This window comes from Solanum stenotomum, chromosome 5 (assembly GCF_019186545.1).
Source record: "Solanum stenotomum isolate F172 chromosome 5, ASM1918654v1, whole genome shotgun sequence".
NCBI classification, from domain to species: Eukaryota; Viridiplantae; Streptophyta; class Magnoliopsida; order Solanales; family Solanaceae; genus Solanum; species Solanum stenotomum.
Window position 1 is genome coordinate 63,379,221 of NC_064286.1, and position 11,542 is coordinate 63,390,762.

Below are 11,542 nucleotides of genomic sequence, written 5' to 3' on the forward strand. Positions count from 1 at the left end.
TGATTGATTTAGTTTTCTAAGTATAATAATTGTCAAAATCATTTTATAAAAAAACATAAACATTTATATAAACGATAACTTTCGTAAATTAGAAGGAAAGAACTACTTAATTAGGGTCGTCTCGATTATAATATCACTAAAGCAATGACAATTTTTAGAGGGCCCTCACTTTTTCATGTAGAGGGAGAGAGTGATAATGTAGGAATTATTTTATTTTAATGATTGAGAAATGGAATAGTTTTCAGCTAATTGTATTTTCCTTTATTACGTGGCTATTTATTTTGTTTCTTCATTTATATCGTGACGATTAAAATACACCCACATTATTATTTTTATATTTACATATATCATTCCCTTTCACTATTTCTATTATATTATTATTCAATATTCTAAAGTCTCTCAAACAGTCAAACCTTAAAAATATGCAAAAATCTATTGTTGTTTGTTTACAAAAAGATAAATTTGTCTTTTGGAGTCTCTTCAATTTCAAGCAGTGAAACAAGCTAAGTCAACACTATTTAAATATCATTATATCAAGTTATCAAATTTAACACAATATTATTTCGATATCATTATATCAACTTTTTAAATTCTTGATTTATATTTTATTATTCTAACTTTATATTACATTTTCTCATTGAAAATTTGTGTTGTTTACATATTCTTACTTCATAAGGTTTGCGTACGTACTCCTTATCCTCTCTTGATCTCACTAGTAAAATTACGCTAAATATGCTATTACTATTCAATTTATATCTATCCACTAGAAACAAAATTAAAAACCTATTTATAAAGTTTGACTTTAGATCACATGCATAGAGAAATCATGTACTAACTTATGATTGCATTTGCTATAGGTGTAGATAAATACTCTCACACAAAATTTATATTTAATAACTTAAAACTCTAATATGAATAGGTGTAGGTAGATAGATACTCTCACACAAAATTTATATTTAATAACTTAAAAACTCTAATATGAAAACAGTGATATATAGACCCTACTTGTACTTAGATAACAGCTAGACACATGTGTCTGTGCCTGTACGGACCTAATATTTTAGTATTTTTTTTAATTTTAATTTATGTGATATAGGTAGAATTTAGAAAGTTGATTAAATTTTATTATAATTTTGAGATATTTAAGTTGTTAATTGCTTTTTGTTTGCGCAAATTTATTGTGAAGAGGTCCATTAAGATGTCCATAATTAAAATATTTTTCGTCATCAATTATTGATTTTTTACTCAAAGTAGTTACAAGATATAAACAAATATTACCGACATTCAAAATAATAAAGCAATAACTAAAGAATATGAATTTAAAACTAAAAGTCATAGCTAAAACGGATTCCATAATTTCGAAAAAATTGTACACTAATTAAATTAAAGTAGAACAAAAGAAGTAATTTTTAATTTTTTTTTCTGAAATACGCTGAAGCTAGCAGTTACGTCGACGGAGACATGTCTGCTTTAACGTGAAGTCTTGAATTTAAAACTAAAAATCATAGCTAAAGTGGATTCCATAATTTCGAAAATAATTATATATTAATTAAACTAAAGTAGAACAAAAGAAATAACTTTTAAATTTTTTCTTATAATTTCAAAAAATAATTAAACACTAATTAAATTAAAGTAAAATTAAAAAAAATAATAATTTCCAAAACATGCTGAAGCTGACACTAACTCTCCCTTATATAATAAAATAATAATAACAATAATAATAATAACAATAGAAAATATAAGGTATCCCTAGTACAAGTAGTAGTACAATACTATTAATTATATGTCTTTAATTTTATAAAACTAATTAAATAGATTCCATAGGTCAATATCAACTGAAAAGTCATCCCAACCAACATCTTCTCCATGTTGCATGGTTGTTGAATTATGTTCCTCATACAACAAATTTGGTAACAACTTATTTTCTTCCTCAAAACTCAATACTGCTGCTGCTTCTTCCTCAAATTCTTTCCAATTTTCCAATAAGTCTGTCCACCATTTAACTCCGTCTCCGTCGTCGTCTATAGACGATGACGTTGTTTCTCTTGTTGGCTTCTCACAAATATTTACTACGATTTCTTTGTTGCGTTGTTCGTCATCTTTGTCTAATGTGTTTGTGATCATACTATTGTTGTTGCACCAAGAAATATTATTTGCACTTGAGAAGGTTCGAGGTCGAGGTCGTGGTCGTAGTATAGTGCTTTCGGTGATCTTGAGGGTATTATTGTACTTATTCTCTTGTATCTGAGGAGGAGGAGTTATTAACTTCTTGTGTAGGTGTGTGTTCCAATAGTTTTTCACATCGTTTGCTGTTCTTCCTGGAAGTCTCCCAACAATAAGTGACCATCTAAACCAAAAAAATATGGCATCAAAAACAAATTACTATAATATTCGGGAGAGTAATATGTATGTAGATTTACATGTCAAAAAATTACTTTTTGTCAATATATATTTATAATTATTCTTCAATATTTTTAACGAAATTTCTGACTTGCCTGTTGCCTAGAAGCTTATGAAGTCTCAAAATGAGATCTATTTCATCCGGAGCAAAGTCACCTCTCTTGATATGTGGCCTTAGATAATTCAACCACCTCAGTCTACAACTCTTTCGACATCTGTTTAGACCTGCATATATTTGTATGAAATAGTAAGTGGGAATTCCTGGGTTCGAATGAACCCAATAGTTTTTCCATAGATACTGTATATGGACTAAAAAATTAAGTAAATATATATGTATATTAACTTGTAAACTCTAATAAAATTGATTGATGACTCAGTGAAAAGAAAGGAGGCATGAAAATGCTATTCATGCTAGAGTTGTAGGTTCAGACGTCACTATCACAACAAAATGTTAAGTTTCTCTTTTCTTAAAAAGTAAATTTAGTACAATCTAATAGATTTTGTCTAAATAGTACTTTTGCATTAATAAATTATTAAATATCTACATAAATTTAAAACTCATTTATTAATATTTAATCATCATTATAAAATTTAAAATTATAAAATTGAAATCCTAATTTCGCTCGACCGTTGGTTTACCAGCTCTAGAAGGAACAAGATGCCACTTTCCTTCTCCATACTTGTCAATACATTTCCTCAAAAGAATATCTTCTTCTTTAGTCCATGAACCTTTTCTCACTCCCAATGACTTGGCAATATTCATGATATATGTTGTCACAACTACTGCAAATAATTCCAAAACCAATGATTGAGTTTAAGGGTCCGCTCGAGATTATGATAATTATGAATTTTATAATAACGATTTTAAGCAATAGTAATTTAATATTTATACATATTAACAAATTTATTAACATAAAATATTGCATATGTGCTAATAATTCTGCCCCTAAATTCAAAACACTTTAAAATTTTATAATCATAAATATTAAATTATGGTCTTAAAAATATGACGTGAAATATTACAATGAAAGAATTACCTAACTAGAATAAAAAGAGGAAATAAATGAAAGTTAAAACAAGGGAAATAATACTAAAACACAACTATATAGAAAAAGACCTTTTCGAAGCTCTTTGGTTTGGTGGTGCTTTTTTTTTGCTCTTTCCACAATTTTGTTATACAAAATGAGTGTGTATCTATCGATCTATATAGAGATTAGGAATAATAGTAAAGTATAGAAGGGACGTGGATGGATTGTAACCAATCACTAATGAGCCATAATGTTTCTTAATGGTTCCTCTGATTTCGCAAAATAGATAATAATATAATGTCATAAATTAGATCGTAGCTATGAGCTATTATATGTTATTTTAATATATTTATTTTAAAAAAATAATTAAAGTTGAAGATGGAGTGTGTGTGATTATAATTTTAACGAATAATATTTAATTGTTTGAATATACTTTTTCTAAAAATGATGAATCATATTTAAACATTAAATATAATATAAATGAAATTATTTTTATGTAAAAAAAATAAGATAAAAATGAAAAAGAAAAAGAAGAGTTTTTAGATGTTTTTCAGATTTCAAAACAAGTTCAAGTTGCATTTGAATTTGGGCGAAATAATGATTTTAAAATGAAGTGAAAAATAAGAAAACTTGAAAACTCACATGATAAGATGGCCCCTTAATGTATCACGTAATTTTAGTTTATAATTATATGTTTTAAAAGTTTTTTTATTTCTTTAAATTTCATGTTTAATCAAACTACAACACTTAAATTGAAATGGGAATACTTGGTAACTTTTTTATTATTATTTTTGCATTAAACTAAATGAAGGAATTAAAAACCAATACAAAAAAGTATTCTTTCTTTTTGAATTTATATTTGATAAATATTTTTTTAATTCTCACAACATTTTATATGACTTGAAAAATATAATTTTAAAAATATTACATATATCTTTAATTTAAAGTGTCAGTCTAATCAACAAAGACAGCTTCTAGGAAGAGAGTTCCTTCACCACGTGGTGAAAGGCAGCGCGACAAGGAGGTTCCAATTAAGTAGGCGTTTGGCCATGCAATACCATTTCACGATATGGTATCGTGAGATAGAATCAACGTTTGAACATGCGATTTTACGCTGCCATCTCATGATTCCATATCACGAGAGGTGATACCATATTCTCCAAAAACCATGATATGGAATTACATGGTGATTCCATATCATGATTTGAGATATTTTAATACAATAATTGATCCATTAGTTTATATTTTGTTAAAACAATCCCACATTTATATCTACTAACCATTTGTTTCATATGTAAATAAAATTTATAATCACATCATTACTTTTAAAAATTTATAATTCTCACCGATATAAAATTTATTATTCTCACCAACATATAGTCACTTTAACTCACACCTCACGATTGTGAAACTTTTCAACATTCACTTGAAACAATTAACCGGCATGTTAAAATAGTTGCCGAGGCAATTAGTAAGCTAGCACAAACATTTATACAACCAAAAAATATGACTGGTGTACATTCCAAAATTCGACATAATACTCGATTTTGGCCTTGGTTTAAGGTAATATTTCAATCACATTAATAAATTTATTTTATGACCTTAATAAGTGCACATTTATATTTTATGTGTAAGTTATTAGTATTTAGTTACATATTTCCGCCACATGGTAACTTTAAATTACATCCTTAGAATAAATATTATTTATTTACACAAAACTGTCTCATTTACGTCACATATGCTTTTAGTAATTCTTTATAAAATATTTTTTGGTAGATAAATATTGTGTTGTTGATGCTGGTTTCCGAAACACAAAAGGATTTTTAGTTCCATACAAAGGATTACGCTATCATTTGCAAGATTATCGAGGAAGTGAAAGAGAGCCTCAAAATGCCAAAGAACTATTTAATTATAGGCATTCATCTCTGCGCAATGTGATTGAACGGACTTTTGGAGCTTGGAAAAATAGATTTAGAATACTGAAACAAGGCATGAACCATTATGATATTGATATACAAGTGAAAATTGTCATAGCTTGTGCAGTGTTACATAATTATTTGCGAAAATATCAAAATAGTGATGAAATATTTATGGTCTATGAACATGAAGATATAGTTGCGGAGGATATTGACCAACAAATGGCTCAAAGTAACAATGTTGGTTCGTCTTCTCGGTCACATAATCGAGAAATGCAAGTTCAACGTGAGAAAATTGTTTGTACTATGTGGGAGGATTATATTAAAGACTAGTACACTACAATTTATGTTCAATTTTTTTTTAAGTTAGATAAAACAATCACTTAAGTGGAGAACAAATAACTTTGTAATAGTTTATTATGCGATTTTATAATTTTTTATTTATTTGATAGGAGTTTGTGATAAATGACTAATGATCTGGAAGTTCGTTTTCTCGAGTTTGTATTGAAATTTAACTTTTAATAACATTGGTGTGTATATATATATATATATATATATATATATAGTTACATTAAGTAAGGGTTGTATTGTATTGTATAAATATTATTAGATTGATGACACTTTGGGAAATTGAGACTTAACCTATGCTTAAGAATTTGAGACTTGACATGTATAGATAACACTCAGAATTCATGAACGTGATTTTATATTTTGGTGAGTTTTGAGTTAGGATAGACATATAGCATATGTGTGTCTACGGGTTTTGGTTACTTATAAATATTGCATAATTGGTAGATTGGGAACGTGCTGAAGCTTTACGAAAGGAAAAGGCGAAATATTGAGGATTTGTGACACGTGTTCGACATTCAAGGTATGTTAAGACTTTTAGACTTCGTGGGAGGACGTTTTCCTAATTTAAAGATTAAAAATCGAATGGACAATGGGTAAGGGCGAAAGATGGGGGTCTCGTACCAATGGTGTGACGGGCATTGGTACAAGTACCGGGGTTATAAAGGGAAAGTTTATTACTATAGAATGCGGATTTTAATCCGAGAATGCCAAAGCATATGGGCATTAGCTGATATATTATTGACTGATTATTTTGTGTGATTGTGTTCTTATTTGAACCCGTATACTTGTGATGGTTGAAGTGGTTATGTATTATGCTGATATTTAATTGATTGAGATGCATAATCATCCCCTTTATTTGAGATTATATTGTGCACATGCATTGACATGAGATTGAGTATAAGTTGGGCACGTGGAGATCGTCCGTGCTGGGATGGTGAGATGTTAAGATTTTATTTTGGGCACGTGGAGACCGTCCGTGCGGAAATTGTTTGTTTTATGATAGTGCGTTGAGATTGTCCGCACAGACACGTGGAGATCGTTCGTGTCGGTATATGGACCTCGCGAGTCCCCCATGGGTCATGAACTCTCGATGTATTTCCGAGGAGTATCATGTATATACGGTTGAGAGAGTACTTAGCATTCTGAGACATATCATTTCATGGTGTCACATTGCACTGCATCTCATTACATCATTTATTATTGTTGATTGCGTGCTTTATTTGTGGTTGTACATTATGTAAAGTTTGTTTATCCTTATTTTGATGAAACTCGACTGGTAAGCGTACTATAGACTTGTATAAGTAAAAGACTTATTTTTATTATTTAAACTCCTGTCACTACTTCTTAGTTATCGGTCGATGAGATATACTAGGTACACGTGGTTTCGTACTCATACTACACTTGTTGCACTCTTTTGTGGTGCAGATTCGATTCCGAGTACGAGCACATCTCGTGAAGCTTTTTGAGTCCGAGCTTGGAGTATCTTGGAGTTGTGGTGAGCTGCTTGACTGTTCCGTGGCTCACACCTCCTTCTACCTTTTATTTATTTTGTTATTTTAGTATTCAGACAGAATACCCCTTATGATTGGAGTTGTCATTTAGTTTCAGACTTGCATCATATTTAGAGGCTCTTGTACTTATGACACCAATTCTTGGGTAGTATTTTAGCTTTCCGCATTTCATATTTATACAGAACTTAGTGTTGGAAATTTTACTCGTTGTTTACCTTTTTACCTCATTAGTTAATCATACTTGGTAAATATGTTGGGTTGGCTTACCTATTGGTTGGGAACATAGGTGACATCACGACTTGTGAATTTGGGTCGTGACAATTTGGTATCAGAGCCCTAGGTTCACCGATCTTACGAGTACAAGAGCAATGTCTAGTAGAGTCTTGTGGATCGGTATGAAGATGTCCATACCTATCTTCGAGAGGCTATAGGACATTTAGGAAAAATTCTATTCTTTCATTCATTATTGTGCATACTTTACCTTGTTGAAATTCTAATCTTGATATCTCATTCTCTCAGATGGTTAGGACTCGTACATCTGCAAGTGGTGATCATGAGCTTATTCTTGCGCCTGCTTCTGGGAGCACTATCCGAGGTAGAGGCAGGGGACGAGGTCGAGGTCGAGGTCGGGGTAGGGGTCGTATTGCAACATCCGTGGAAGGACAAGTACCAATAGCTACCCAGGGCCGTGATAGGACAGTACCTCATGATGCAGATGTTATTCATGGGGATGTGCAGGATCTTGTCGAGGGGGATGGACCAACTCAGGCTCCACCCAGTATTATTGCCACCCCAGTACTTCAAGATACCTTGGCTCGTATGTTAGGACTTCTAGAGGGAATGGCTCAGGCGGGAACTTTGCCTGTCACCTCTGATGCTTCACAGACCCGTGTTGGAGGTCAAACTCCAGATCCGATGGTTGCTCCAGATTCTCAGACTCCCAGGACTCTGCCAGCTGCTGCTGTAGCTTTCCGTTTAAATAGTATGGAATTTCCAGGTATTGCATCATACTTGACGAACAGACCTTCCATGACCATTGATGAATAAAAGATGTTTGGGAGGTTCAGACTAATGAATCCTCCGACTTATACTGGTGACTTAACTGAGGATGCATATGAATTTATAGTTAGTTGTCATGGGTGGTTGCATAATCTTGGATTAGTGGAGTTCATGGAGTTGACTACACAGTGTTTCAGATGACTGGCTCAGCTAAGCAGTGGTGGAGGGATTATATTACTAGTAGGCCAGTTGGATCCCCTCCACTATCATGGACTCAGTTTACTCAGGTATTTCTAGCCAAGTTTGTTCCACGCAGTGGGAGGGAGCGTAAGAGGGCAGAGTTCGAGGGTTTGCAACAAGATGGTATGTCAGTTGCAGAGTATGAGGGGAAATTCCATGCCTTGGCTAGGCATGCTTCGATGATACTTCCCACAGAGGCTGAGAGAGTGAGAAGGTTTGTTAATGGCTTGATTATTCTGATTCGTCTGGGAGTTTGTCAGGTTGCTACTTCTGGTGTTCCGTTCCAGAAGGTGGTAGATGCTGCTAAGGAGTTGGAGATGATTCGACGTGAGGGATTTGAACGGCGTGAGGGCAAGAGGACCCGTCACTCAAGTGATTATGGTGGGGCTCTACTTAGGAGTCGAGGTTACTTAGGGAGATGTTATCACTCTCAGTCTAGCAGACCCATTCATGCTGCTATACCAACATCTGAGGATGGTTACACTGGGCATAGTTTTTAGAGTTCGGTGTTTATTTCACATGGTTCATCTTCTAGACCTGTAGGTCATGAAGGACATTCTGGTCATTCAGGCTCCTCTCATCAGCCTACGTCTCGTAGGGGTTGTTTTGAGTGTGGTGATATGGGACACTTTGTGAGAGATTGCCCTAGGGCCAGACGTGGTGGATTGCATCAGGGTTCTCAGGCTTTGACTTCCAGGGCCGCACAACCTCCAACTTGGGGAGGTGTACAGAGTGGCAGAGGTTGTTCTCATTCAGGTAGAGGTGGTTCTTCTTCTGGTCGAGGTGGTGGTCGTAGAGGTTCACAATACGAGAGCGGTCGTTCTCACTGTTATGCTTTTCCAGGTAGGCCAGAGGCTGAGGCTTTAGATGTTGTTATCACAGGTATTATTCCGGTTTGTCATCGACCAGCTGCTGTATTATTTGATCCAGGCTCTACTTATTCTTATGTGTCCACATATTTTGTTTCGAGTCTGGATATAGTATGTGAGTCTCTTGATTTGCCGGTATATGTTTCTACTCCTGTCGGGTCTGTAGTGGTAGATCGGGTGTATCGATTATGTATAGTTACCTTGATGGGATATGATACTCATGTAAATTTAAAGGTCTTAGATATGATAGATTTTGATGTGATTCTTGGTATGGATTGGTTTATCTCCTTATCACGCAATTTTAAATTGTCATGCCAAGACAGTTACATTAGCTATTCTTGGAATTCCTATAGAAGAATGGTGAGGTTCACTTAGTCACCCTCCTAAAGGGGTGATATCATTTCTTAAGGCTCGTCACTTGGTAAAGAGGGGATGCTTGGCTTACTTGGCACACATTCGAGATACTAATGTTGAGACTCCTATGCTTGAGTCTATTTCGGTAGTGAGTGAATTTTCAGAGGTATTTCCGACAGACTTACCAGGCTTTCCACCTGATCGTGATATTGATTTTTGTATTGACATAGAGCCAGGCACTCAGCCTATTTTCATTCCTCCTTATCGTATGGCGCCGACTGAATTAAAAGAGTTGAAAGAGCAGTTGCAGGATTTGTTGAGCAAGGGTTTTATTAGACCGAGTGTATCTCCTTGGGGTGCTCCAGTGTTATTTGTGAAGAAGAAGATGGATATATGCGTATGTGTATTGACTATCGGCAGTTGAACAAGCTAACCATTAGAAATAATTACCCGATACCTCGTATTGATGATTTATTTGATCAGTTGCAGGGTGCTTCTGTTTTCTCCAAGATTGACTTGAGATCCGGCTACCATCAGTTGAAGGTTAGGGCTGAGGATATCCCTAAGACAACCTTTCTAACACGTTATGGCCATTACAAATTTTTGGTAATGTCTTTCGGACTATCCAATGCCCCAGCAACTTTTATGGACTTGATGAACGGAGTGTTCAGACCGTACTTGGATTCCTTTGTTATTGTCTTCATAGATGATATATTGATATACTCCCGTAGTAAGGAGGAACACGAGCATCATTTGAAGATTGTGCTTGGGATTCTGAAGGAGAAGAAACTCTATGCAACATTTTCAAAGTGTGTGTTTTGGCTTAGTTCGGTTGCATTCTTGGGACATGTAGTGTCCAAGGAAGGTATTATGGTGGATCCTAAGAAGATTGAGGCAGTTCGAGATTGGGTCAGACTTGCTTCAGTTAATGAGATTCGGAGTTTCTTAGGCCTTGCAGGTTATTATCGACGGTTTGTAGAAGGGTTCTCATCCATTGCATCCCCATTAACTAGATTGACCCAAAAAGAAGTGGTTTTCCAGTGGTCTGATGAATGTGAGGTGAGTTTTCAAAAGCTTAAGACTTTATTGACTACTGCTCCGATTTTGACCCTACCCGTAGAGGGAGAGGGTTTTGTTGTATATTATGATGCTTCTCGAATCGGTCTTGGTTGTGTATTGATGCATAAGGGGAAGGTGATAGCTTATGCTTCGAGGCAGTTGAAGGTTCATGAGAAGAACTATCCTATTTATGATTTGGAGTTGGCGGTTGTTATGTTTGCATTGAAAATTTGGAGGCATTATCTTTATGGTGTGCATTGTGAGGTGTTCACAGATCATCGTAGTCTCCAGTATATATTCGATCAGAGGGATCTCAATTTGAGGCAGCGGAGATGGTTGGAGTTGCTCAAAGACTACGACATGACTATTCTTTATCATCCAGGCAAGGCAAATATGGTAGCAGATGCCTTGAGTCAAAAGGCGGTAAGTATGGGTAGTCTAGCCATGTTACAGGTTGGCGAGCGTCCTTTAGCTAGGGATGTCCAATCCTTGGCCAATAGCTTTGTGAGGCTTGATATTTCAGAATCTGGTAAGGTTTTGGGTAATAGGTATTAGGAGTTTGTGATAAATGACTAATGATCTGGAAGTTCGTTTTCTCGAGTTTGTATTGAAATTTAACTTTTAATAACATTGGTGTATATATATATATATATATATATATATATAGTTACATTAAGTAAGGGTTGTATTGTATTGTATAAATATTATTAGATTGATGACACTTTGGGAAATTGAGACTTAACCTATGCTTAAGAATTTGAGACTTGACATGTATAGATAACACTCAGAATTCATGAACGTGATTTTATATTTTG

General features: G+C 34.1%; 2 protein-coding genes and 1 pseudogene across 2 annotated transcripts; 2 read left to right on the forward strand and 1 right to left on the reverse strand.

Moving 5' to 3' along the window:
* Positions 1-1,714: 1,714 nt before the first annotated feature.
* LOC125863621 (transcription factor MYB1-like) lies at positions 1,715-3,573 on the reverse strand. Its single transcript, XM_049543667.1, has 4 exons — positions 3,518-3,573; positions 3,040-3,183; positions 2,496-2,625; positions 1,715-2,347 (listed from the first exon to the last, which is right to left on the reverse strand). Exons 2-4 carry the CDS (start codon positions 3,161-3,163, stop codon positions 1,804-1,806), a joined length of 798 nt encoding a protein of 265 aa, XP_049399624.1. The 5' UTR covers positions 3,164-3,183; positions 3,518-3,573; the 3' UTR covers positions 1,715-1,803.
* A 4,152-nt stretch (positions 3,574-7,725) lies between these two features.
* Positions 7,726-8,253, forward strand: LOC125864257 (uncharacterized). Its single transcript, XM_049544162.1, has one exon. It carries the CDS (start codon positions 7,726-7,728, stop codon positions 8,251-8,253), a length of 528 nt encoding a protein of 175 aa, XP_049400119.1.
* A 149-nt stretch (positions 8,254-8,402) lies between these two features.
* Positions 8,403-11,282, forward strand: LOC125864259 (uncharacterized; annotated as a pseudogene).
* Positions 11,283-11,542: the final 260 nt, after the last annotated feature.

What these genes read in the sequence shown, in the direction of transcription:
- LOC125863621 (XM_049543667.1), bottom strand. Translation starts at nt 3,163, where the DNA reads ATGAATATTGCCAAGTCATTGGGAGTGAGAAAAGGTTCATGGACTAAA. An exon ending in TCTTGTTCCTTCTAGAGCTG is followed by an intron (nt 2,626 to 3,039) that starts GTAAACCAACGG and finishes AAATATATGCAG; the next exon opens with GTCTAAACAGATGTCGAAAG. An exon ending in CATAAGCTTCTAGGCAACAG is followed by an intron (nt 2,348 to 2,495) that starts GCAAGTCAGAAA and finishes TTTTTGGTTTAG; the next exon opens with ATGGTCACTTATTGTTGGGA.
- LOC125864257 (XM_049544162.1), top strand. Translation starts at nt 7,726, where the DNA reads ATGGTTAGGACTCGTACATCTGCAAGTGGTGATCATGAGCTTATTCTT.